This window comes from Erpetoichthys calabaricus, chromosome 11, assembly GCF_900747795.2.
Source record: "Erpetoichthys calabaricus chromosome 11, fErpCal1.3, whole genome shotgun sequence".
Lineage (NCBI taxonomy): Eukaryota > Metazoa > Chordata > Cladistia > Polypteriformes > Polypteridae > Erpetoichthys > Erpetoichthys calabaricus.
Genome location: NC_041404.2, coordinates 134,872,108 through 134,899,485, shown reverse-complemented (window position 1 = coordinate 134,899,485; position 27,378 = coordinate 134,872,108). Strand labels below are relative to the sequence as shown.

At 54.5% G+C, this 27,378-nt stretch overlaps 2 protein-coding genes across 2 annotated transcripts in view; one reads left to right on the top strand and one right to left on the bottom strand.

Annotated features, from left to right (window-relative positions):
- Window positions 1–27,378, bottom strand: part of mrps34 (mitochondrial ribosomal protein S34) — a 149,371-nt gene that overhangs the window by 57,730 nt on the left and 64,263 nt on the right. The window lies entirely within an intron of this gene.
- Window positions 1–27,378, top strand: part of xpo6 (exportin 6) — a 34,543-nt gene that overhangs the window by 3,665 nt on the left and 3,500 nt on the right. Inside the window, exons 2-19 of the mRNA XM_028813954.2 lie at window positions 6,789–6,879; window positions 7,238–7,350; window positions 9,922–10,119; window positions 10,734–10,893; window positions 11,349–11,426; window positions 11,546–12,023; window positions 13,665–13,791; window positions 15,180–15,289; window positions 17,116–17,224; window positions 18,155–18,247; window positions 18,358–18,427; window positions 19,359–19,518; window positions 20,033–20,125; window positions 20,346–20,490; window positions 23,947–24,093; window positions 25,296–25,485; window positions 26,806–26,961; window positions 27,168–27,282. Of these exons, the coding sequence (XP_028669787.1) occupies window positions 6,789–6,879; window positions 7,238–7,350; window positions 9,922–10,119; window positions 10,734–10,893; window positions 11,349–11,426; window positions 11,546–12,023; window positions 13,665–13,791; window positions 15,180–15,289; window positions 17,116–17,224; window positions 18,155–18,247; window positions 18,358–18,427; window positions 19,359–19,518; window positions 20,033–20,125; window positions 20,346–20,490; window positions 23,947–24,093; window positions 25,296–25,485; window positions 26,806–26,961; window positions 27,168–27,282 (2,633 nt within the window). The remainder of the gene's footprint in view (window positions 1–6,788; window positions 6,880–7,237; window positions 7,351–9,921; window positions 10,120–10,733; window positions 10,894–11,348; window positions 11,427–11,545; window positions 12,024–13,664; window positions 13,792–15,179; window positions 15,290–17,115; window positions 17,225–18,154; window positions 18,248–18,357; window positions 18,428–19,358; window positions 19,519–20,032; window positions 20,126–20,345; window positions 20,491–23,946; window positions 24,094–25,295; window positions 25,486–26,805; window positions 26,962–27,167; window positions 27,283–27,378) is intronic.

The window sequence follows — 27,378 nt, the reverse complement described above, 5'->3', positions numbered from 1 at the left end:
TGCATGCAGACCCCTCACTCTTGGCATGAGGGTAGTGTGGACGTGCCAGTTCTGCAGTCATGAAAGGGGCATCCTGCACCCCTACCCCTGTATGGCCTGACATTGGGGAGCCCCCTTGGATGTTCAAGTGAGTTGCCCTAATGGCGAGATCCTGAAGGCCTGGCCTGGTTCAGCGGGGCAATTCCCCCCCCCCCCCAGGTCCTGCGTGTCATTAATTGTGCACAGTGACACATTCGTGGTCTAAAGTGTTAAAGCCACAGGAGACGGGACCCTTCACCAGAATGGAGGGGTCAAGGTGGGTGGGCCGCATTTGTCACTCGGCTCAAGCATTCTTTAAAATGAAGTGAGCGCCACTGATGGGGGTCCGTAACATGTGCTCCTCGTTATGTGGTGGGCCTTTATCAGGCTGCCGCCATCTTGGGTCCGCTAACCTGGGGGTCTCGGTGCCCGGTGTTTGGGTTTTAACTGTTGTGGGCTTCTCGTCATGTGACAGGATGCCACCACTCTGCTCCTGATCACACAATGCCATCTTTTGTTTTTTGTTCTGTGTGATAGTCGGACCCCTGCGGTCACATAGGCAGCACTTGCTGGTGTTGGACAAGGCGATGACCTGTGTGTGTGTGTGTCACTGTCATTGATGCTTTCTTGTGGTATCTGTGTTCTGCCCAGAGACCCCCATAACACCCAGTATGGGGGTGGGCATGTGACATTGGCAGCCTTGTGTGTCACCCATCTGTCACGTGGAGGTGTCGGCCCACCGTTGGTCAAGAATACATTAAGGTGTCTGTGCTGTTAATGTGCACCCACACACTCTAAACCCCCCTGGCACACACTCACAATGGTACATCTTGGCAGCATAAAAACTGCGTGAATACCAGCTGTGACAGAAATGAGGCAGGCCCAGTGGATGCCCATCTGTTTGCCTCCATTAAGACCCCCATTTCAGTGTTTTGGAGAGTTGTGTGTGACCTTACTGACCCTCTGAGTCACGGCCCCCCCCCCCCTTTGGTGACTCCATTTTGTGCCGCTGGCTTTGCTGTAAGATGGAAGTGGTGAGTGCGGCTCCTCTTCTTCATTTACTTTTGTGTTTGGGTCTCATGCTGGCACAAGTCGCCAGTCAGCTGGCATGGCAGTGCTGCTCTCGGTGATGATGGTCACTGCCCTGCCGTCCTCTTGTCTGTCCAGCCTGCCGCCCCCAGTGTTCTCGTCTGGATACGCCAGTCACACGCTCACTCGGTTGGTCACTCAGTCACTCGCTCGGTCACACACTTGTAAGTGTCCTGTCCTTTGGGTCCTCTCTCTCTGTGTTGTGTTGGATCTCGTGGACCTTTAGTTGTGCTGGGTGCCAATCTATTTGGTTACAGAGCTGCTTCTTGCAGCTCGAGGCCAGAGAGGGCACACTGGAGTATGGAGAGGCACCTGACCCAGAGTATTAAATGGATCCGTTTGTGCCCATCGATGGTCACCTGGTGTTTACTAAAAAGTCACCAAGTGAACTCGAAGCTCCTCTTAGCAGCATTTCTACAAGCTTGGCACTCCTGCATTTGGGCAGCTCGTCCGTTAGGTTGGGTGGTTGGCATTTGGACCTACAGATGTACTCCGTGGACTTGACGTCTGCACTGCTCAAAGGTCCTCGGAGACACGTCCCCAGGTCACTCTGGGGGGTGGTGGTCACGCCGAGCAGGTTGTCCTGCACGACCCCTTTGTGTTTTTCTGCGTCCCTACTGACTGGTCATCTGCTGTCCCCCTGGCTGTGCGTCACTTTGGGTTGGCATTCAGCAGGTGGTGGGCAGGACTTGGCGCTCAGAGATCTGCCCAGAGAGTTGAGTGTGTGTCCTCTTTTGTCCTTGTAAGTGCCCCTCCCGTCTGACCGAGTGCTGCAGTGACAGACCCCCCCCCCCCACGAAGGCTCGTTTGACGTCTGTGTTCGGTGGTCCTTCATATTCCCTGATTACTCAGTTTGGCCAATCTCTCAATTGTGAGGCCACTGTGGTCCTCTGAGCACTCGGGTGGGCTTTTCCAGGTGGTTTGACCCCCTTGCCCCGACGTGCCCTCGCCTCGCCACGGAGGTCTGCAGCAAGACTCTTGGACTTTGTGCCTTGTGGGGTCTTCTGTACGCAGGACCACCTGGGCCTTCTGAAGGATGTCCAGTCAGGTGGTGCATTAAAGCCAACAGGATGGCTGAGCCCAGTGAGGAGGAGGAGGAGGAGGAGGATGAAGAGGTTTCTCGTTTTGGATTTGAATGAATTTGCAGACCTTTCAGCAAACACGTCCTTACTTTGGATAATCGGAGCAGTGGGGGTCTCGCTGCACGGGGCTGACTCGGGGGTCCGTATTTTGATGATGTTGGTTAGTTTTTATTTATTTTTTTCTTTGTGTTTAACGAGGTTTGTTTGAATATTTTGGACCCCGTCTGAGAGACAACGTGGTCAGCTGGCTGGCCGGCCACCAGTGTAGCAGGTAGCGGGTGACGTCACATCTGCCCCAGCACTCGGTGTGTTGTTTAGGCCGGGGGTTCACAGGTCGCTTGTCGTATTTATGACGGTCACTGCCAGCTACGGCTGGTGACGCCTGAAGACGTTTCAGTCACTTCGTTTGCGTCTCGGTGGATGTGCCATAAACTAAAACAAGTGTGCCAAGTGTCTTGGAGAGCTCGGCTGGCACTTCTCAGTCGCAATCAAATTAAATGGGCGGGCGGTCTGGGACTCCAAATCCCTGCCAGTCTTGGAGATGCGCATTGGCCTTAATGTGACAAGTAGAGGGACAAAGTGTGCCAACTTGACTCCAGTGCACATTTCAAAAAGGCAAATGAAGCTCCCAGTAGGGAGAGCACTGTGCCCGCTGCCCTCACCCCTTGGGGACAGCCTGGAACCATCTGCCTGTGCCCTCGTGACAGACTGTATATCACAGGTTGGCCTGTGTGCCACTGTCTGGCACCACTGGACCTCCATAGGGTGCAAACTGCACAGGGAACAAGCAGACGGCGGTCTCGCCAGCCTCATTTGGCCAAGGGTCTCGTCTGCCCTGAGGATTCCCCTTTCTGTTCAAGACCTGACGAGCCCACCTGTCTGCCCGGCTTTGGACCTCGTGTGGCCGCTGCGGTTCAGGCACACGTTGACACGTCCAGGCCATGGTGCCCGTGCTGGAGAGCCGTCACTGCAGGCGAGCCCCCAGGGTAAGGGCACAGGTATAAGCAGGAGGAGTGGAGACTGGCAGATGTACAGCCTGGCACAGCAGAGAACACCAGTCTCCCGACATGGCCTGCGGAGTCGAGTGAGACCACCCTGTACTGTGCAGCCTCGCCACGGGGCCGTTTGACTGGCGTGTGGTGGCAGATCTTCAGTTGTCAAACGAGGAGAAGCTCAGAAATGAAAACCACAAGAACTCGAGGTGGCAGTAAGAGGAGGGCAGACCCCCTGGGATCGGACCACCAATGGAACGTGCAGACACAGACTGGCCTCGGATGTCAGAATTGGCACGGTGCACCTCTGTGGTTGAACTTGCTGTGTGTTTTAATGTCGCATGCCCCCTGTAAATCTCCAGTCCCCCTCCGTCCGGCGTCGTCATGTTGAGACAGTTGTCTGTAGTACCCACAATGCCAGGGTAAAAAGCTGTCGACGTTCCTCGGGCCTGGTCTCGGTCCCTCCTTTCGTCCTTCCTCTGAGGTGAGGTGGTAGGGACTGCAGTGCCACCAAGCCAATATGTCCTGCCATGCTCACCGAAAGGCAGCAGAGGCACTCGGGGGCATTGCCAGCAGTGTCACTTCAGCCAAGTTTACCGACTCATTCAGGAGTTTCTAGTAACGAGCCGGGCGGCCGATCATCGCAATAAAACATTTGAGTGGTGACGAGTGCCACCGGTGTGGCATTTGTGTGAGACGTTCGAGTGGCGAGATGGCTCATGGGCGCAATTCCTGTGCTCGGGTCGCTTTGTTTGTTTTTGAGGACGTTTGTTTCAAGTGGCAGTTGCACCCCTTGGTGACACGTTTGTTGCCCACCAGCCACTCTGGCTGGTGGGTAGAGCTCCACTTCCTCCACAGATGGTTTGCTTCGGTCCCAGCTCACTTAGGTAGCAGCTATGGCCACTGTGCCAGTGGAGATGCCCATCTTCAGCTGAAGCCCGCCATGCCCGTGCCTGCATTGGCCCATTTGGACTTGATGGACTGGCTAACTGGACTCTGATCTCCTCCTCTTCCTCATTTGGGTTGCGTTTGTTTGCTCCTCAGTGCTCTTCTTTTGAGCTGTACCCACAATGCAGTGCTGACACCTGCCGTGCGGCTACCTGGCGCTGCAGCCAAGTGACTCGATTGCCATGATGGGAGTGCCAGGTTCACCAGTCTGAGGCTGGGCCTGAAGCGGCTGCTGGACCCTGGGCAGACCTGGCACCTTGTGGACACCACACCTCCCCCTCCCCAGTCAGAGGCCTACTGAGCGGCGTCATGCGGACTTGACGTCACCAAGTACAGTGGCCATCTTGAAGTTTGGGCAGCCGCGGCTGTGCCATGCCACCCCCTGTGAGCACGTATGCCAGTGAATTGTTGTGGGCCTTTCCTGGTTGGTGGTAGTGTTGCATGGCATTTCACCATCTGTGCTAAGGTCACCAAAGTAAAACCCTGAAGTCCCAGTGGGCAGTGCTGAGTGGCCATCGAGGTGTGAGGGCGGTGGGTGGGTGGGTGTCATTAGCTTTACTGTGGTGCTGTGACACTTATTGGGCACACTTGCAGGTTCCATTTAAGGGGCTCTGCTCTGTGTGACCCTGAAATGACACACATTGAAGTACCCCATCGTCACAGCCGTAGTGACCTTACACCTTGTGCTCATTCCTTGGCACATCCGCTCGCTTCAGAGCATGCTCAAGTGTGACAGCAGGTGGCACGGCAGCACTTGGGGCTCAAGGAGAGGCACAAACACGGGTGGCGCTGCAGAGGGTTGGCCCACCGGGTGCCCAAACATTTGCACACACTGCATTGCATGTGATGGTTTGAGTTTCCACTGCAAGTGGTGAGTGACGATGAGCACTGGTGTGACGCGCTCCAGCTTGTACCCCTAGAGGTGGTCTTGGACCGGCGTGTCACCGCCTGACTTCCTGTCATTGACTTGGTTTAGCTAATTTAATTTAGTTGTGCAGTGTGACAGTGACGTCCCCGAGTGTGTGAGAGCCACGAGGGATGAAGGTAAGCGAGTGTCTGTGCCACCCAAGTGGGCTGTCGGGGCTCTGCTGCCATGAGACAGAATGGAACAATTCAGTTCTAATAATAATATTTATATAGTGCCTTACACCGACCTCCGCTGATGTGCAGCACTCAGGCTACGGCAGCCATTTTGCGCCAATGCGCTCGCCACACATGAGCTGGTGGGTGGTGAAGGGGTGAGAGAGAGAGAGAGAGCGCCAATCAGAGGCCGGGGTGGACCACTGAGCCTGGACCTCGGGGTACACCCCACTCTTTAAACTCGGTTTAGCATCCCATCCAAAGGATGGCACCACTTTTACAGCACTGTGCCTCCCCTTACCCAACTCTCTAGTACTACAGGGCAGGTGCCCCCTGCTGGCCTCGCTTGCTTTTTCCTGCTTGTTCTCCCACCCGGTGCCCAATGAATGACCTGCTCTCAAGTGCCTGTGCTGTGCCTGTGGGCACCAGTGGTGTTGGGCAGCATGAACGAGTGTGAGGCGCTCGAGTGAACTGCCATCTGATGTGCCCAATCCCTGACCCCGGCGTCTGTGTCTGTCCCCCATTTTCTCTGCTGGTGTTAATAGGCGGTGGTCCTGAACGCTCCAAAGGCTTTCCTGCCCCCGGCCCCTAGGAATGGAGTGTGGTGGGCGGCAGGCGGGCAGGCTGCCGCATGCCCCTGCTTGAGTGAGAGGAGTGTGTAGACAGGGGGGCCCGAGGGCATTCGTTAAAGTTCTCGAGTCTGCTCAGATGTCCGGCGTGTGCATTGTGAGTCTCGGGTGGGCCGCTGGCCCTGTGGCTCGTGTTTGACTGCTAAAGCTCTGTGCGCGGTGGCGGGCGCCGTGCCATTCCACCCCCTGGCCCCGTCATTGTAGACGAGCACTGGACTGGCATTACAAATTGTCATTTTTCCCTCGGTACTCTGAGACGCAGCACGGTGCTGTTGGGTGAGGAGGAACGCGGCCCACCATGCTCCCGGGCCTCGCCACTGATTGGCACGGGTGACGTAAATGAGCCCAATCAGTGGCCTGGCTGGGGTTCCATTGGTGTTTGTTTTGGTGGAAGCCTCCCGTGTTTTATGGTCCCTTTTACTTCCAAGCCAGCAGCATCACAAGTCCTTGCCATCGCAGGCGGAGTGCAAATACCGAAGGTGCCAGGACTTGTTGGGGCCTGGAATGCAGTCCTGATGTGCCGGCCGCCGCCATGAATGTGACTTGAGGGGTTTGCCTCGCACACTTGACGGACTTGACTCTCCAAGGGGGCCTTAATGTTGATAACCCCGGAAATTACAACGTGGCACCAATATTGTCACCTTTTCTTCATCATGGGGGGGGGGGGTGGGGGGCTTTCCTGTTTAACCCCCAAGCCTGATGTACTGAGTTGCATCAAAGAGCAAATCCATGGCTGTCTGTTTAGCAGCCAGAAAACCGAGAAATGTTGGGGGCATCCGTGCCCTGTGCTATGGTGGGCCCCAGTGTGAATTTCCCCTTGGGATTTATAAAGTATCGATCTATCAGTGTGCTTCACCTGTGAAGGGGTGTTTAAGGATGTTACATGGGGGGTGTGTGGGGAGCCCCCCTTTCAGCAGGGTCACTAATGCTCTTCACCACTGTCTCCCTAGGCTTCCGAGGAGGCCTCGTTGCGAGCTTTGGAGAGCTTGATGACGGAGTTCTTCCACAGCTGCACCACAAATCAGCGCAAGAGAGAGATCGGTAAGTCCTCGTTAGCAGGTGGCACTGCCCAGCTCTAGCCGAGGGGGTCATATGGGCGCGTTGTGTGTCCGGAGTGTGCAGCTTGAGGTGATGTGGCTCTAATGAGGCCACGAGTGCTGATGTGCCCTCCTGTCTGGGCTCTGGGGGCGCTGGGTGAGGAGGTGTAAGCCAAGCACAGAAAGGTGACGTGTGGTTTGTCACCAAGCTGGTGTCGTCGTCCTCCTCCTCCTCCAAGAGCCTGGTCCTGGATGCTGCCTGAGCCCCCCCAGTTAACCTGTCGGCGGTCGTGGGGGTCCCAAAGGCCAGTCTCTCTCTCTCTCTCTCTCTCTCTCTCTCTCACGCCGTCTTTTTCTTCCAGAGGAGCTCCTGAACAACTTCGCCCAGCAGATCGGAGCCTGGAGGTTCTGCCTGTACTTCCTGTCCAACACGCACAACGAGTACGTCATGATGTACAGCTTGACGGTGTTTGAGGTAAGGGGGGGGTCCGGGGGGCGACCCACCGGCTTGTCTGCATTCGATGGCACAGAAGGGCACCCAAGAGCTGACGGAGGCCACAAGGTGTTGGCGTGCTGTATGTGACACAGTGACAGAGCGAGTGAAGCCACTTGGCTCTTTTACAGAAGACCCCAAGTATGGTTCTCTTCCTCCTCTAAAATAAACCCTGAAGTCTCGTGAGGTCTGAGTGGTCCGCTCGCTTTCTGATTTGACTGCTTTGCCCCTCAAGAGGAGGTTTATGTGATTCCATGCCAGCCAAGAAATGGTCACCCACTGTATCACCAGTCTAATCCCATGCCACAAACAACGCCAGGTGCCTTCCAAAGCTACCTGCTCACCTTCTCAAAAACTGTTTGCCCCCAAAGCTTTGCCAGCTCTTCCCAGAGAGCCTCCTTTGTACCGTTTTGTCCAGGAGAGAACCCTGACTTGGGATTAGAAGATGCGTATTGTCCACTTGGCTGCTGCTCAACCCACCTCAGTGCCCAAAGGACCACCTGCTTGAGTGGTTGGTGGCGACCAACAGACCCTTAAAGTTCCTGCCCTGAGGAGCACAAATTGCCTTCCAGTCTATTTAGATCCCAAGTGTGACACTTGACGTTAGCCCAAACAAGATGACCGCTCCAGACTGCGTCACCGCACGTATTCCTAGGGTGGCGAGGTGCCTCGGGCTGAGGGTTAGTTGCCTTGTTTTACTTGCCAGTGGTGACTTCATCCCAGTGACGTGTCGCATACGATACCCCAAAATCACACAAGGAGGGCTTCAGTGGGCTTTAACAGGCCCGGCTGTTTGACAGCCTTGAGTCTATAAGGAAAAAAATGGCAGAAACCTCTGGAAAGGCAGAGACCCCTTTCTAGGTATGGTGGGCATGCAGTGGGGGGGTCAACACAACACAACACTCCGAACAGAACACAAGTCGTCCTTCATACAATAGAGTGGTACAAGGACGGAGCAGAAGTCAACAGGAGGTGGTATCCCATAATGCAATTGACCTCGGCCATCAAGCCTATTGGCCATTCCACAGCTGAGCCAGTGCTGGGCCAGCCAATCCAATGATTCCTGTGATCCTCTGCCTAAGGCCAAGTCATCTCTGACGGTCAGACATCTTGGCAGGTGGACAGTGGCACCAAGTGCCACACGTGAGTACCGAGAGGAGAAACCGAACAGGTGAGGGTGAGTAACAAATGACAACTGTCATGTTGGTGACAGTCTGCAGCAGCTCTAGTCAGGGTGTGCTAAACTGAAGCTGTGAGTCTTCAGCCGGGATCTGAAAGCTGAGACCAAAGGGGCAGCAGGCACAGTTTAGGAGCCCCCTGGTACTAAAAGGCAGTTACTTTATTAATGACCGGTGCTGTGGGTGCTCGGCAGTTAGGGTGTTGTGTCACATTCTGTCACCAAAGATAATCTCCCAATAAAAATGGCTGCGTCTTTGGAGTGAAGTCGGCCATCGAGTCCTCCGAACTGCTTGAGCTGCCACCGGGAGTCACAGGGGTACAAACTCCAAAGAAAGCCGATGCACCTGTGTGGGCCTTTCAGGTGGGCACACGCTAAATACAAATGGAGGAAACTGAAACTCAAGCTCAGACATCACTCCCGGAGTAGGCGGGTGCTTCGGTGTGGCATTGCCAGTCTCGGCCCGTGTCTTTGTATACAAGTCATCCGCATTGGCGTATGGCAGCTGGCCAGAGGGAGTTTCATTTTGATGCCCGGTCTTAAGTGCACCCGCTTATCAGGAACTCGGTCAAGTGCTGCCAGGAGTTGGCATTGCGGGGGCTGTTTAGAGCGCTGGGCAGGGACTGCTGACACCATGACTGCTGTGTGGCCTCTCTACAGGAACAGGTGACATTTCCACAGTACCGCTAACACCTGGGTACAGTAGGCATAGATGTCTAGGCCACCACCGAGTCCTGCTGCAGTGGTGGGTGGCTCCGTGACCTTGTTATTTATAGCATCCCCAGGAGACCGAGGAGTGGGCTGCAGCAGCCCACCCCAGCTCGATTTCCTCAGTCCACCCGTCTGTTGGATTGTTGGGCGTTCTTCCCAAGGGTGTCTCCACTTCGCTGGGCCCTTAACCTGCCATTGCTCCGTCTCGGGTGTGACGTTCATCAGCATCCAGCCCTGTATGTGGGCCCTTCAAACTGCAGGGATAAACCTGGGGGTTGGTGGCAGAATTGGCACTCCAGCCACCATTAAAGACCTCTGAACTGGTGTGGTGCCGAGGTGTCACCCGTCGCATGGCTGCACTCGGGTCCTAATCTGGGATCCTGAGTTGATTTGTCATGTGGTGGGTGCAGCAGTGCACTGGATCAGCGTGGGCTCCTAACTTCTCGCTCTTATATAAAAGTTTAAAGGGGGTCTCGTTCTTCGTGTAGGAGGTCTCGGTTTCTGGGCTCATTGCTTTACAGTTTGCTTTTTTCCCCGAGTACACGTGGAGGGTGTGTGGCCCTGTGGTGACCGCAGCCCCCGCTCAGGTCTTTTGTGGCGGGCACGGGTGGTTCTCCGGTGATGCCCAGAGCCTTCAGCATTGCTCTTGCTTGTTTGTTCCACAGAATCTGATCAATAAGATGTGGATGGGTGTGGCGTCCGAGGACAAAGTGGAGATCCGCACCTGCCTCCCCAAACTGCTGCTCTCCGAGCACAAAGTGCTGCCGTACTTCATACGCAACAAGCTGTGCAAGGTGATCGTGGACATCGGCAGGCAGGACTGGCCCATGTTCTACCACGACTTCTTCAGCAGCACCCTGCAGGTGAGCGAGTGCCAGTCGTCACGTAGGACTGCGGAGGGAGGTGACGGACACGTGACTCGGATCTCACAGTGCACCGCTAGTCCGAGTCGGCCGCATGTGGGCAGTTGTGATGCGGACCCCAGCTGCACTGGCAGAGATCACAGCAGAGCAGTCGGCACTTTGGTTGCCCACTCGAGCACTTTCACTGGAGGTGTTGTTTTCCTGTAGTGAGGAAGACTGGCAGATGTGTGTCCCCTGGTTTTGTGAGAGGTGTGCGTATTGGGAGCCCATGTAGTGCCCGGCACCTGAGGTTGGGCTCCATGTGATTGGCTCTCTGCGTCATTGAAGACCATGGAAGTGATGCATGGTAGTAGCCTCCATATTGGACTGTGCCATGCAGAAATCTGGAAATGTGTTGGCGTGGCAATGCCAGCTTTGTTTTTGCACTGATTTTATTGAATCTTTTTTTTGTATATTTAGGTGGTCTTTGAATGATAAGACTATACGTGCGTATTCTGCCCTGCCCATCAAATCCTCCTCCTCCTTGTTTAGGTGGTTCTCAATGTTGGATGGCACTCTGCCTCCCCTCCCGTCCCACACAAGGATGGCACTAACTGATTCTTTCCCCTTGCCAGCTGATCCAATCTCCTTCTACATGTGCACTTGGTCTAATACTGCTGAAGACCACTTCAGAAGAACTGGCGTGCCCCCGGGAAGACCTCTCCGTGGCCCGTAAAGATGAATTACGCAAGTTGCTGCTGCAGCAGGTGCCCACTGTGCTTGGCCTGCTTTCAGGTATGCTGTCATTTGATTAATGCCACAGATGTCTGCCAGTCTTTTTATTTTATTACTCCTAAACTGGCAGTGACGTGTTTGGTTCCACTGGCATAGTTGGTGTGGCGTCCCCTGGCAGTATTTCATGTGTCACTGAGCCTTCTGGCTTTCCGGGAGGTTAATTGTGCAGTAAACGTGGCTGCCAGGTGGTTGAGTTCACAAGATCATGCCAGTGATACGGTAGTGGTACCAAGGGGGTACTGCAGCCCCGGTGTATTTTTGGGTCATGTGTGGCAGGCCTGGCTCTTTTGCCGATCCCTGGTAGCACCTGGACGTGTCATGTGCTTGAAGCTGGCACCAGTGGAGCTTTCGTGTGGTACCAGGAATAGGCAAGTGGAGCTGTGGGGCCGGGGTGGTCTCCATTAAAGCAATGCCCCCCCTCCCGTGTGCTCATTCTCTGTGTGTGTCGCTTGCAGGAATTTTGGAGACGATCTGGGAGAAGCACAGTGTGACCGCTGCGACGCCACCTCCTTCTCCGACGTCGGCCAATGGGGGTACGTTGTGGGCTTTTCTTTTTTTGTTTCCCCTTCTCAGAGTTTTCATTCCTGGTGGTGGCGCCGCCAGCCTGGTCGGTTGGCTCGACGTAACTAACTTGACGGTTGTTCTTTTTTAGACAATTTGAACAATTTGCTCCAAGGCCCTTACTACTCTAAGCTGCTGTCTCAGCCTGTCCCACTCCTGGATGGCGAAAGTGAGCACCTCTGCTCCTTGGCGTTGGAGTGCTTGGCCCATCTCTTCAGCTGGATCCCCTTGTCCACCAGCATCACGCCATCCCTGCTGGCCACCATCTTTCACTTTGCTCGCCTGGGCTGCGACGTCCGTGGCGGAAGAGGCAAGAGCAAGTCGGGGGGCGGCCTGTCTCTGAACGGCGGCACGTGTCTCGCGGATGGAGATGGCGCTCTCGAGCAGTCACGCCTGGGCATCCTGGCCATGACCTGCATCAACGAACTCATGTCAAAGAACTGTGTGCCCTTGGACTTTGAGGAGTACCTCCTGCGAATGTTCCAGCAGACCTTCTTCTTGCTGCAGAAGCTGACCCGAGACAACAACGCTCACACGGTCAAGAGCAGACTGGAGGACGTCGATGACAGGTAAGTGGTGTGCCCGCACGGGGTGCCCACATGTCCATTTGGTCAGTCTCTGGGATGTGCTGCCCTGCTGAGCACAAGCGGATCGCCTTTTCAGTGGCTGTTGGGCTCTGGTAAGTCTGGGGGGGTCTGTGTGTTTTTTTTTCTCCCCCCCCCCCACACTTCTCCAGAAGGGCTGTTTGTGTGTGGCCCCCCACCTCTCACTGTTGTGTCATAGGTGTGCCTTTATTCTGGGAGACGAGCCCCCTGGAAGACACCCCCCCGTGAGGTAACCTTCACGTATGTCGGCACAGCCTCCTGCCCGCTGAGAAGTGGCTGTGCGTGGGTATGTAGATTGATGTAAAGATACCAGGGTTGCCCATACTTTGGGCCTCATGGAGCTTTGGGGAGGGGTCTGCTTCCTTGGCACACAACTTTGTCACTCACCTTTTTCAGTTCTTGCCCAAGTTGGACTTTCCATCCATTGGAAACGACTTTGGAGATCCGGAATTGCAGACGGACCCTCCCTCCAAGTGGGTACCTAACTGGATGGCATCGTGCAGACGCCAAGTGAAAATCAAAGAACTGAAATGGCAGACCTCGGCTCTCCACTTGGAGCGTTGGTGAAGGATGACATGCCAAGTGGAATGAATCGTGAAGATTTTCAAGGGCATCATCTCGATGGATCTTTAGACTGGCATGAGCTGTACCCGTCCCTAACCTTGGGTGTCTTACTGAGATCCTTTCATGTCACATTTTAAATAAATGCCCACTGAAGGTTCATATCCTCTCATTTAGTGACGGGTCTCTATACCGCCACGCGCCTGATGTCACAGGTGACACTTGATGGGGGTTCCTGGAGGGCTTTGCCCAGCAGTGTGTGGGGACGTCTTTGTGACCTTAAGCAGTGTGGCACACTAAAGTCCCTTCACTTTATAGAGTTGAGCTGTAAGGGAACAGGAAGTCAAAGGTGACGCCGCTGCTTGCCATTTACACCCAAAGGGACTTGCTGTGGTTGGTTGGCCGGCCATATGAGTTTGTGCCCACATGGGTACGTCTGAGTGTTGCTGAGATTTTGGGTGTCGTGGGACTCGTGTCCTCGCAGTGTCATTTCTCAAGGATTCGGCTGCCGCCTCGGCTTGAATGGCACTGTGTGTGTGCGCCGCTATCCGTTTGATGAGGACGGCGTGCCAGCGTTAGAGCTGGGGGTCCTGACCCGTTCACGTTTAATCAACGTCTGGTTGAAGTGTCCGCATGTCTTTTAAATCCGGCCGGCCGTGTTGTGAAGTGACGGACCCTTCGCCGTCGACTCTCCTCGTTGCAGAGTTTGGGCCTCCTGTCCATTTGAGTGTTGTGTGGGGTCCGGATTGGTGAACGTCATTGACACGAAGGGCGCGTCACCGTTGTTCACCTGACCGAAGAGGGCTGGGGGCCGTCGGGTGGGCAGGCCTATCTTGATGCCAGTGTCTCTTCTGCTGTGTTTCAGGTGTGTGTGGAGTGGAGGGTTGCCCGTCCTGTAGGTAATTTTGGGGGTTTCTTTGCTCTCTTGATCTTCTTCTTGTTCTTCTTCTTCAGTTTGTTGTTGTGGTGGTCTGTCTGGCGTTTGTGTTTGTTGCCCACCCACCACGTTTCATATTTGCTGCTCTTGTTTTTTGTGTGACGCAGCTACATGGAGAAGTTCACGGATTTCCTGCGGCTCTTTGTCAGCGTCCACTTGAGGAGGATCGAGTCGAATGCCCAGTTTCCTGTGGTGCAGTTTTTAGAGCTGCTCTTCAAGTACACCTTCCATCAGGTGAGCGGACCCCCTGGGGGTCTTTACCTTGGCCAGTCGCATTCATGTTTTTGGAAACTTCGCCGTTAAATGATTCCTCAGTCAAGTGAGCTTTGGAATTTGACACGCTGCGTGATTGGGTGGGCAGCAGGCAGCCGTCGTCCACATCGTGGCGTATTGATCCTCGTCCTTTCACTTCGGGGGGTCTCTCTCTCCCCTTTTATCGATTTTTATTTTTTTTGTTGTTTGGCCTTTTTAAATGCTGAGGCTCCTTTGAGTGAACATTCGTCCGCCTGGCAGCTCCTCGTCATCCTCATCGTGTTTTTAATTTTCTTAAAAAGCTGTGAAGGCCTTCGGTTTACCCGTCCCAGTGGCTCATGGCAGACCCCCATTCCCAACCCTTCCCTCCTCACCAACCAGTATCTGCCCTGGCACCCTGAGCACACTCACTGTTCTAACTTGTGGTGGTCTTGTTAAGTTGAGGGTGACTCCTCGTGGAGTTTCTGGCTCCAGACTGGAATGAGCTGAGCATTGCATGAGAAGGTCGTGCCAGGCTGAGTGTAACGGGCGATGCCAAGCAGGAGGGCAGTATAGTTGTGATGTGGAGGCCACAAACAGACGTTTGTAGAGTTGTGACCACATCGAGTTCATTCACGTCCTACAAGCGGCAAGACCCTCTGACGTCTGGTGGGTGGCATCCTTGTCCAAGCCGGGCCTTGAGCTTGTGCCAGTTTATCAACCCACGTGAATGTCGGCTCATTCGTTGCAGTGGTGGGCAGCATGTGCCAGGAGACAGACGGCCCACTCTGTTCACTTTGTATCTCGTGGCCTTTCAAAGGTGGGTGGGGGGCGTTGCTTGTCAAAAGTAAAGATGCCAATATGGAAGACCACTAAACGACTGTGTGCCCGGGTTTCCTTAGAAAGCCATCTGGCGGCGTTTGCTTTTCAGACTCGGAGAGTCCGAGGGCAGAGGTTCTGTGTGGGACCACCCGACTGTCTTTGGTGAAATGTGTTCTCATTAAACGATGTCCTGGTGCGGGGGGTCTTCAAGATTCACACGCACTGAGCTAAGCCAGCCAGCTTGGTGGGCCGAGTGGCCTCCTCCTCCTCAGAGGTGCCGGCTGTTGAGACCTAAAGGACCTGTGGTGCCAGGGGGTCTCTCATGGGCGCTCCTAGCAATTTGTCCAGAGGTTCAGGGACTGTCCAGTGTCTTGGAGTGGCGCCACTTTGAATGAGGTGTGAGGCAGGTGAACCCCATCTGGCCGCGTTGAGGGGCTTGACCGCGCACAAGAGACCCTCCAAATCCGAGTTTAGCCGCGCGAGGACTTGACTTCTACCTGCCAGAGGAAGTGGGGAGGTGGAGCTGCTCTGTCATCTCGCCTCACTTCATCTTCATGGTTTGTTCACAGCCCACACATGAAGGGTACTTCTCCTGCCTGGACATCTGGACCATCTTCTTGGACTACCTGACGACCAAAATCAAGAGCCGCCTGGCCGACCGAGACACGGTTTTAAACAGGTGAGACAGTTCTGCTCTGTTGTACTGCGCCGCGTGGGGTTTGGCGCCTTAAGCCGCGGTTTGGGTGATCCTTGACCCAGTGGTCGTTCACCGAGTGGCTGCTGCTCTAACTGGCGTCTCGTGCACACAGTGGGCACCAAGTGGTCTGTCACAGGGGCCCGATGGAGGCCAGAGATGTTCACAGAGGAGAGTCGCTTGGTGAGCGAGGAGACAGACGGCGGTGCAGGAAAGAGGAAACGTTTAAATGGCCTCGGCGCTCGTCTGCGCTTTCGTTTTTAGCCTGTGTGTGTGTGTGTGCGCGTCTCTTCCTGCAGTCTCGAGAAGACTATTTTCTCGCCCACTTCCTCAAAGTGTAACTGAGTGGTGGCCCCCCTAATAAGCCAACGTCTTTCTGTTGACTGCCCTTCTTGTCTGATGGCGCTGGTGGCATCTCTCACACCTGCCATCAGTGTGCTTTGTGAGATGCCACCTTCTCCCTGTAGCATCCTGCTCATCTTTGGGTCTCCCAGTCTTGTTGTTTGATCCCCTTTGCATTTTTTTTGGGGTGTCCCACCACTTGCTTCATCACTTTGGGCGTGCCTACTGTTCCAGAGCTGCTGTGGTCCTGCCACCCCCCGGACCTCCCTGGGCCTGGTGCACCCGCATGCCACTGGAGCAATAAAATGGCACCAATTAGCCTCAGGGAGGGTGAAGCTCTCAAGGGTGTGATGTGCATTACTGTGGGCACGGCTGCTCGTCCTGCCAGGCACCAAGCCACCTCATTCCAGCCAGCAGTGTATCTGTGACTCTCTTAATTTTCTGACATAAGCGGCTCTGTTGGTCTTGGTCTGTGCCCACCACCCTCACGGTCTTCTCTAATCTAGATGGGTGGCTTGGGCACAGTAGGGGTGTATGGAGCTTGACTTGAAATTCTGCCATTGCTATAAACTGTCAGTGTGCCCTGCGCTGATGCGGGCAGAGAGCCAGTCCTAAAAAAACTGATCACCAAAAAAATATGTACATGTAGGCATGGGTGGCACACCTCACAGCGTAGGGTTCTTAATCATCGGGTAGGACCGTATGCACAGCAAGGCCCGCTCTCCACTTCGCTTACCACAGCTGAAGCCGATAAACGGCCGCCACTCAGCATTGGCACTTCACAGATGATCACGGTGGTGTGACTACTGGCAGGGGAACAGAAGTCATGTGAGTGCGGGGGTGCAGACCACACGTTGGCGTCAGTACGCCGAGTTGACGGGAGTCGGCCTGCCATCCCATCACTTACATTTACTCATTTGGCGGACGCCATCCGTTGTTCAGGGCACCCTGTAACATTTTTGATGCGATTTGCTTCGGTTTTCTTTTTGGCTTTCCAACTGCCGCACAGGCGGGTGGAGCGACTCTCGGGGTCCCACTGGTGTCGGGAGTGGGATTTAAAGTCCAAAGCCTTGGTGATGGCACAAACCACGTTATTAGCAGGCAGTGGGGCACAAACAGCCCGGCCTTGAACCAAATCGAATGGCCGTGTGTACAATAAATGAGTCGCACGTGTCGATGGAGCCGCTTGTGCAACATTGAATTATTTTGAATTTGCAGGAAGGGGCATTCGGGTGGGCACATGCCACAGGGCAGTACTATGGTTCGCTGTGTGTTGGCCCGTAATGAGTGCGCCCTCTGCTGATGGGCCGCCCTTTTGCCCGTCGTTGCTATTTTAAGTCCCTGAGCTGCGAGAGTGGGTTACAGCTTGGTGGGTGGGTGCTTGTCATGTGTGTTTTATTGCACGACCCTGCCTTCTTGTGCCAGGCCTGCCCACTTCTCACGCCCTGTGCTTGTGCTGCTCCCTCCAGGTACAGAGACGCCTTGGTGCTCTTGCTCAGGGAGGTCCTCAACCGAATCCAGTTCCGCTACAACCAAGCCCAGCTGGAGGAGCTGGACGACGAGACCCTTGACGATGACGTAAGCACTGCTGCCTTCTGGGAAGTGAACTGAAGGGCACCCTTGGTGTTGTCAAATGAAAAGTCCAATGTAATGACAGAGATGACCCCCCCCACACACACACACACACACATTTCCACTCCCGTTTTTCTGAACAAATCCAATCCTATTGTGGGATGTCCCCCTCCTGTCCTTGTCATATTTCTGTTGTATCGAGGATGATGCCCACCCTACCTGGACAGGTGGTCTCTCTCTTTCCCATTAAGGTTTCTTCCATTTTTGTTTTTTTCCTTCTCTTCTTAGAGAGTCAAAGCTGGGGGGTCCCGCTAAAGCCCATGGTGGCACTTCTTGTGTGATTTTGGGCTACTTTACAAAAGTCAGTTGTACACTGAGACCCCCATGTGTGGCTGTTTCATTAGATTGTGTGGAGGTGACGCTGGTCTAATGAAGAGCCTCCTGTGTTTGAACCCCCTGACCGCAGGGTATTTATGAGGACACCCATGCTATCACCCATAAGATGCCCCCATCTGGGCGAGTGTGTGTGCCATGTGGAGTGGCCTGTCCTGTGGTCCGGCACTGGCTTCCTAGGAGATTCAGATGAAGGACGGGCGTCCGAAGAGCTAAGCTCACCTTGACTGGTTTGTGTGATGGCACCCATCGATGTGCCCCTCCGCATACGTTTGTGAAGTGAGAACAGGGAGGGGGTGGGCACCCTTTCACTGTGGTTGGCACACTGGTCAGGCCCCAGCTCTCCTCTCCCAACTCTCGGAGGTTTGTGATGTTCTGCCACTTTCACCGTCCCACCCGCAGTGCCCATCATACACGTGGACGGTTTCAGACCACCAGGCCTCCGACTCGGCCCCCCAGGTGTAAAAACTAAAACCAGAGAGAATTTTGATGCGGCCGTCTTGTCTGCTTGTATTTCTCTTTATTTCTCTGTTATCATCGCAGCAACAGACAGAATGGCAGCGTTACCTGCGGCAGAGCTTGGAAGTGGTGGCCAAAGTCATGGAGCTTCTCCCGTCGCACGCCTTCTCAACGCTGGTATGTGTCGAGGGGTCTGAAGGCGTCGCCCGCTGCCTGGCATGACTCTGGTCATACCGTAGGTGTTGGGTGTCCCCCCTCGCTGACCTCCATGTTGTCTTCTCTTTCAGTTTCCCGTGTTGCAGGAGAATCTCGAGGTGTACCTCGGCCTGCAGCAGTTCATCGTCACGTCAGGCGCGGGTGAGTCTCACGCTGGCTTGTGTCGCTCTGCTCGACGTCCTTCAAGGTTTCAATGTGACATTTCATGCTTTTCCTTCCATTCATTGTTGTCCTTTTGTACACAAAGAGCCCACTTCAGAGGTTATGGCCGTGCCAGCGTCCCAGTGGGCAGCTGATGAACTCCATGTCCCTGGAGTCCTCGTAAGACTTGTGGGGGAGCTCTCGGCCATCGCAGGGTGTGTCACTTGTGGCTGCTGGTGACGTCGGCCACAGGTTGGGGGCGCAGCGTGACGGTCTGCTGCCACCCTCATGTGAGCTTGCCAGCCAGACGGCTCTGTTGTGTGTGGGGGTCTGTGTGCCCCCCTCCCATTTCTTTATCAATAGAACTTCATCCCTTAATGATCACGTGAACGTGGTCCGTGTTTTGAGAGGGTCATTAGTGAAGGCACTTGGGTGGGCATTCAGTCTCGATGGCCAACGTCGTGTTGGTGAAGCAGAATGTGAACGGTGCTTGGCATCCTCTCATCTTTAGGTGACTGTGCCCGCTGTCTGCCTGATCCCAAAGTGAGGCCTCCAATGGCTGCTCCTTTAAGGCTGGCGCAGCGTCTCCTTTTATTGTGCCCGAACTGAGTCTGGCATTGAACCTTAAATAGAAACCCCCCCCCCCCCCCATAATTGTAGTGTGTCTTTAACGGTCTTGGGGGGCTCCCCAAAATGGGGAGCGGTCCCAGTCTGGCCGCATTGCAACTCACGTGAGCCCATCAGCTTCCTGCTGAACTTCACTCTCTGCCATCTGTGAACGTTGGCGTGACGGTGGTTCGGCCCACTGAGGTATTCCGCAGGCACAAGTGCTCTTGGGAGTGTCTGGCGTAGCCGATGCCGCCCGGCCCCCCCCAGTGCGTAGACCACCGAGGGAGGTGCCTTCCTTATGACGTGTCCTTTTGTCTTGCAGCCCGGAGACTGAACATCACAGCAGAAAACGACTGCCGGCGCCTGCACTGCTCCCTGCGGGACTTGAGTTCGCTGCTGCAGGCCGTTGGCAGGCTGGCAGAGTATTTCATCGGAGACGTCTTCGGAGTTCGCTTTAACGACGCCTTCACCGTGGTGGACAGGTGGGCACTTTTCTTCCTAAGCTCTCTGTTTTGTGCCACTTACTGACCCGTCTTGCCAGTTTTTGTTGCCTCTCCCCATAAAACGCGTTTGGCAGGTAAGTGTTGTGGTGCCAGCCTGCCTGCCTGCGCTTCCCATGGCACATCCTCGCCTTGGAGGTGGTCTTGTATGTCTGACCGACACCTTTATGTAATTTTATTATAATCCGTTTTGGGGGACTCGCTTTTGCCTCATCTGTGCACATGAGTGGCTGTCTGGGTGGCGGCCGGACGTGTGGTGCCCCCCTTGGTTTGCTGCACAGACCCCCCCCCCCAAGGAGGTTAGCAAAACCAAAAAAAAGGCTGCAAAACAAAGAATTGTTGTTTGTTTTTTTTTATATATAAAGACTGACTTGATATGAATGCCAAAATAGAAAAATAAATTGTCTTAAAGTGACAAGTCCAGAGGTCTTTGAGCCTCGTTGTTGACGCACACGAGAGGAGGTCTTACGTTGCTCGGTGGTCTTTCTCTTCGCAGACTCGTGGAGGTGACGTGCTACGCCTCGCAGGTCAGTCTGTATGACTTGGAAACGGCTGTGCCCTCCGTGCTGAAGCCTGACCTGATTGACGTGTGAGTACCACCCGATGCTCTGCCCGCCCTTTTGAAGCTTTGCACTGAGAGTTGTGACCCACTTATTCTCATGGGGGGGGGGGAGGCAGGCGGTATTGGAATCCAGCATGCTCATCACCGTGACATGATAGGCGGCCCCCTCAAGACTCCGCCTCCATCGTAGTTTTGTGGCATATCATTGGCAGTTGCTCGATTGACCTTTTCCTGGTTTGTGTTGTAGCCACGCCCAGTCCTTGGCCGCCCTGCAGGCCTACTCCCATTGGCTGGCGCAGTTCTACAGCGAAGTGCAGCGACAGAGCCAGGCGCGTTTTTTGTCTCTGGTCACCACCGCCATGGACTCCATCGCGCCCATCATCAGCTCCAAGGTATTCCTGCTTTCATGGGCTTCTCTCTTGGCATGTAGGGGTGGGAGACGGGGGGCTATGAATTGTTGAGCCGTGCCGGACGTCTGCCTTCACAGATTTCTAGTCTCCGGTGTGTTTACTCCTCTACAGTCGTGGCCACAAGTGCTCAGAAGGACACACATCTCAATGTTCAGTTTGCCGCCTCCGTTTTTATGATCTGACGAATTACAATTTAATTACAAAGTCCCTCTAACCGTGAAAGTGAAGTTCATCCCAGAAATCCCACTTCCACTGCACGTCACCCATGTGGTCATCGGTGCGCTGAACAAAAAGGGACAGTAAGAGGCACCTAGTCGGCTATTTATGAGCTCATCAGGACTTCAAGGGGAGACGGTCACTTGTTGTGAAGAGGGCTTCGGGGGGACCATGAAAGTCCAGCGAGCGCCAGGACCGTATGTTAAAGGTGGGCAGAGCTAGCTTAGGAAGGGCAGCAGGCAGCGCCTAGTGGGCATCAAGAAGGGCAGCAAAGAAAAACCACAGGGACCGACTGATACTCTGGGATTGGACTGCTTGGGACCACTGGGGTCAAGTCATTGTCTCCGAGTCCCCTTTCTGATTGTTTGGGGCATCCAGGAGGAAAAAAAAAAAAGCTGAACGGCACTGCCATCCGTCCTGTGCCAGGCCAACAGTAAAGCATCCTGAGCCCACTCATGTCCACCAAGGCAGTGTGGGGCTCCCTCACAACGCAGCGGCCCTGAATAAAGAACGGCACTGGGGTGTCGTTTGAGTCCGGACCACTGCCAGGGTCACGTGACTGGCGTCCTACGGTTCTCCGAGCTGGCGAGGTTAACTGGTACCCCCCAACATTTGAAATGAACAACACAAACCTGGGAGTAGGATAATAAAACAGATGATTAAGATGAGCGGGTAATGCCAGTCGTAGGGTGGCATATGAGAAGACGGGGGCCACAACTCAGGAACTTAGGAGAGGAATATAACAGACGAGGCCTCAGAGATTAAAATGAAGGGGGAGGCATCAGGGCTAGTAAAGGGGGATTCAAAAGTACGGACCCTCAAACTGCCGTTTGTCTGCTGTGTCCACATGTGAGGAGCTACTGGGGGGGTTTGTACAGTGGAGATTAAATGGGTGGACAGGACTTGTTAAGGGGGCTCAACCGCGAATGCACATGGACCCTGGACACACCTGAGTAGGAAGGCTCTAGACAATGACCTGTTGTTGTTCTCGTGTTTTGTTTTGGCCGAGCTCTCCGTTGCTCTCCGGCCCCCTTTTGTTTTATTATCGTGTTGACCCCATGGACCTCATGGACGTGCTGCGGTGTGCTTCGTGACGTCTCCCCACCTTCACTTCCACGGTGAAGTTGAGTTCCAACTTGTCATAAAGTAATAACAATAACCAGAGCCCAAGTGAATCTCGGCAGCCACACGAGCCGATGGTCTCAGGCAGGACACACACACACACACACACTGTGTGTGTGTGTCTCTCTCTCTCTCTCTCTCTGTGTCTCTCTCTCTCTCACTCTCACACACACACACACACTCACACATACATTTGTAGTCCTCACTTCCTGGTTTTCTTCAGGACTGCCCATCTGTCTTTCTCAATATGGCTGCCGGGTGGTCTTCTCAGGCCATGGTGTGAGAGATGCTCCTTCATCATGATGGGGAGGGAGGGGTAAAGCGTCCAAATCCTTCCAGCCAATAGGGCGTCACGCTACAGAATGCCCTCCCAATCCCAAACCGCCACACTTCAGACCAGTGGGGGGCACACCTGCCCCCAAAAGCATTTGTTGAGCTGCTGCTGTGTAGTTTGGCTTTCCAGTGGGGGTCGACTGAGAGGGTCCTGCAGAAAGTCACTCGTCCAACTCTGTCCTAAAGGCTGGGGGTCTTAAACCTCAGACCATTGCTGCTGTTCTTCTCAATGATCCAACACGATGTTACAAATAAAGACCAAAAGTCCAAAATGTCAACTTGTCTACAACATTTGCCACCACAACACCCAGCAGATGAAAGGATGAGCAGGAAAATGAGGGGAAGGAGAAGGGGGGGGGGGGTGAGGCACACGGCAGGTACAGGAGTTTGACTGGACAGCCAGCGTGGGGGGTCCGGCTGGAATTCTGTGAGGAAACCCAAAAGGACGCAAGCGGAGATGAGAGGATTTATTATCGAGAGGGTGGGCATCAAACTCTGAGAGGTGGCAGTGCAGGGTGAGGTGTGCAGAATTGGCTGAGACACAGAAGGTGAGGGTGATGGTGTGAGGAGCTCTGTCCGAATTGGCTGATGTTGAGTGCTGGCCAGCAGGGGGCAGTGCTGGGCGGCTGTTAGTTTTCATATCTAGAAACGATTTGGATTGGAATAGAAGACACAAGCTTGTGAAGGCTGCAGGTGATGCCAAGATAGGTGGGTTGGTAGATCATTGTTCCAGTGGGACTTGGGCACATCTGTGGACCTTGAAATTAAATGGCAGCAAATGTAAAGGCTGGCATGTAGGAAGTAACACTGTGAGGTTTGAATACACAATGGGGGGTCTGAAAATGGAGAGTCCACCTTATGAGGAGGATTTAGGAGTCGTGGAGAACTTGACGCCATCAACATCTACTGATGGCCGTCTAACGAGTGATATAGCGCCTTGACGTGTGCAGTACAAGTCACAGGAGGTTCTGCTCAGGCTTTATAACACACTGGTGAGACCCCCATCTGGAGTCCTGGGGGCAGTTTGGGTCTCCATGAAGACACAACAGCACTAGAGAAGGTTGAGAGAAGAGCGACTGGGCTGACTATGGGGGGCTACAGGGGGCGAGATATGAGGAAAGATAAAAATTATCTTCACAGTGATTAAGAGGAGACCCGACTGAAGAGTTTAAGATGATGAAGGGCATCAGTGCAGCGGGTGGGCACTCGCACAAACATTAGGAAAACCACAGGCACCTGGAACAAGTGACCAGGGGGCTTTAGGGACCCTCAGACCCCCACTTGATGTCACTTCAGGAGAGTTAAGTGGCCAGGCCTGGCGAGCGTTGCTGTCCCTAATGGCCTCTAATGTGATGTCAAACAATCGAAGCGTCACGTCAATGAAGTCGCTGAATTCCTTGTTCTCTGGAATTGTAAACTTGAGTTTGTTTTGTGCCTCAGTTAGAAGCCTGGCAGCACGTTGGGGCCTTCATCCTGAAATGAGAAACACGTAAGCAGTAGTGACGCCTCTTTACCCCACTGGCACTCTGGGTAGACGCCCTGATTCTGAAACACAAACGGCTCGACTTCTCATAGCGGCGTCGCCAGCCAAGAACGACTGGCACAGAACTGTTGGCATCGCTCGTCATGGTTCATAGACGTGAGGCAGACGAGGGCACTGGTGCTGCACGTGTGCTTGTCATGTGGGACTCCTTGGCATTGTATCCATTGTATGAGACGCCATTAGGAGGATTTTAATTTGGTTTTTTGGTGTTCTCCTCCTTCCAGGTGCCAGAGAAGTTGCTGCTGTCGGCGTGCCATCTGCTTGTGTCGATCGCCACGACGGTGCGGCCCGTGTTTCTGGTGACACTGCCAGCTGTGCAGAACATCTTCAACCTGATCACCGACACTTCGGTGCGGAGGCTTCCTCCAGAGGTGGGCGTGCAGGGGGTCTCTGGTGTAGAGCCCTTGGACTGGTGGTCCTGCTTGTTCAGGAGTGTCGAGGAATCCGAAGACCACCAAAGTGAATTCACTGCAGTAACTCCATGGCCTGTCCTATCGACTCATGGCACGCAGTGAGATATCTCAGGAGCTGATTGTAGCCAACGGAGAATGAAAACATCTCAGAGAATTAGAAGGGCCAGAAGACCGTCATTGAGACCCTCGGCCACAGAAAGGTCTTCAGAGTGCTGTGTCCAAGCAGATTAGTGGAAGGAAAAAGTGGGGCACAAGTGACAGAGGAGTGTGACGAATGGGGGGGGAGTCGGAGCCTCAAGAGCCACCACACCGGGACATGGCCTACAACTGTCACAGCAGTCCTGGTGTCAAGCCACTCCTGAACCAGAGGGGCTTACTGGACTGTTGGCAGCTCGGTGGTCCAAAGTCTGGAGGGTCCAAGTGGCTTGAGGTCCATTGTGATGATTTGGGGAGCCATGTCACCTGCTGGTGCTGGTGGTGGTCCACAAAGTCAGCGCAGCCAGATGTCTACCGGGACATTTCAGATCACCTCCTGCTTCCGTCTGCTTTATGGAGATGCAGATTTCATTTTCCAGCAGGACTTGGCACCTGCCCACACTGCCAAAGGTACCAATACCTGGTTTAATGACCGTGGTATCACTGGGCTTGATTGGCCAGCAAACTCGCCTGACCTAAACCCCATGCAGAACCTGTGAGGAAGAGGAAGATGAGAGACAACAGAGCAGACGAGCTGAAGGCCACGATCGAAGCACCCTGGGCTCCCATGACACCTCGGTAGCACCACAGGCTGATCGCCTCCATGCCAGTCATTCATGCCAAAGGAGCCCTGACCGAGTGTTCAGTGCGGACGTACCTGGACATGCCAGTCAGCAATAGGCCAAGATTTCTGCATTAATCTTTTTGCTCTTCTGTAATATTTGAATTCTCTGAGATGCTGACTGTTAAGTTTTCATTACCAGTAAGCCATAAACGGCAAAATGGAAAGAAAGAGAGAAAGAGAAACGCCTGAAATGTCTCACTGCGTGTCCCGAGTCCACAGACTAGAAGATCGGAGTTTCACCTTTCAATGATCTTCTGATTTACTGAGACGCCCTGTAAGCTTAGGCTGAGAGACGGCAGAAGAAAACTGCGACGTTGAGTTTGTTTGTTTGTCTCCCCAGGCCCGGGTGTTGGTGTGCAGGGCACTGAATAACACGCTGCTCTTACCGTGGCCCAACCTGCCGGAGGGCGAGCAGCAGTGGACCACCCGCTCCAGCAATCACGCCAGCCTTCTGTCCGCCCTGACACGGGACTACCGACTGCTCCGTGGCAATGCCAGCCTGCAGCACCGCAGGATGGGCCCTGAAGACAGTAAGTGGCACACGCACCCCCCCCACCACAAAGTGACACACAGCCCCCCCCCTTGAGTGGGTGAGTGGGCCCTGAAGACAGTAAGTGGCACAACCAAACACAGTAACTGGCACAACCACCCCCGACAGTGGCACATGCGCCCCACCTGAGTAGGCCCTGAAGACAGTAAGTGACACACGCACCCCCCCACCAGAGTGACATACAGGCCCCCCCCCCCCACTGAGTGGCACATGTGCACCCCCCCCCGAGTGGGCCCTGAAGACAGTAAGTGGCACAACCAAACACACAGTAAATGGCACAACAACCCCCGACAGTGGCACACGCGCCCCGCCTGAGTAGGCCCTGAAGACAGTAAGTGGCACATGTGCCCCCCCACCACAGAGTGACATAGAGGCCCCCCCACTGAGTGGCACATGCGCCCCCCCCAAGTGGGCCCTGAAGACAGTAAGTGGCACACACGTCCCCCTTACCACAGAGTGACACACATGCATGCCCCCCCCCCCCCATGGGCTCTGAAGACAGTAAGTGGCACACACGTCCCCCTTACCACAGAGTGACACATGCACCCCCCCCCAAATAGGCTCTGAAGACACAACCACCCCTGAATGCCTGAGTAAGCCCTGAAGACAGTAAGTGGCACACACACCCTACCACCACAGTGACACATTCCCGACCCCCCCCCCCCCCCCCCCCCGAGTGGGCCCTGAGCACAGTAAGTGGCACATTCATACCCCCCCCCCCACCCCATGGGCTCTGAAGACAGTAAGTGGCACACACATCCCCCTTACCACAGAGTGACACATGCACCCCCCCAAATGGGCTCTGAAGACACAACCACCCCTGACAGTGGCACACGTGCCATGCCTGAGTAAGCCCTGAAGACAGTAAGTGGCACACACTCCCGACCCCCCGAGAGTGAGCCCTGAGCACAGTAAGTGGCACATTCATACACCCCCCCCCCCCCCATGCCACTTTGCTGCATTTTCTTACACTAAGGTGACTGCGGACCCCAAAAGGAGGATCGATGAGTGAGCCGCTGTTTCCATACGTGGAGTGCCCTGAAGCTTTGGGGGGGGGGGGTCTTTTAGTGCAGTTTTGTTTGTTTGAGTAGATCTCCTCTGGTTTGTTGGCACCCCCTTTGTCCACACTTGGCACCCTGCATCTTGCTTAGGGGTTGATGTGCTGCACACGACTCTTCCTGAGACCCCCGAGCGCCGTGTGCGTCTCTCGCCCTGAATTCTGTGCCATGCCTTGTGACTCCTAACCCGAGTGCCATGGCTGTGTATAGTAAAGCAGCTCCTCTGTCTCCGTCTCTCCTAGTGAAGACCCTGGTGCAGCAGACCCTGCAAGTCCTCAAAGACATCGTGGAGAGCATCTCTGGGGAGTCGACCAAATCGCGGCAGATCTGCTACCAGTCGCTGCAGGAGTCCGTGCAGGTCTCCCTCGTGCTCTTCCCGGTCTTCATACATCAGCCAGGTATGGGCAGCTTGGCGCGTTTGTTTGGCTTTGTCCTCTCTGTTGCATTGTGGACGTGGGTTTTAGGTGGTGTAGAAACACCGACAAGATCTTCCATCACCGGCCGCCAAGCCCGTCTTTGTAGACCTGGGGCCGAGTTTTGCCCCCCCAGTGTTTCTCGTATTGTTTGTCTGACGTCTGTGGTTTGGTTGGCCTTCTCTTGGCAGACGTCACGGACGAGATGCTCACCTTCTTCCTCACTCTGCTGCAAGGCCTGAGGGTGCAGATGGGGGTTCCCTTCACTGAACAAATAATTCAGACCTTCCTCAACATGTTTACCAGGTAGGTACACTTGATGTCTGCCAGCGGACTGGCAGGTATGTTACGACCCGGTCAGACGTACAGTATATTAGTGAGGGGGGCTTGTGGCATTTCAAC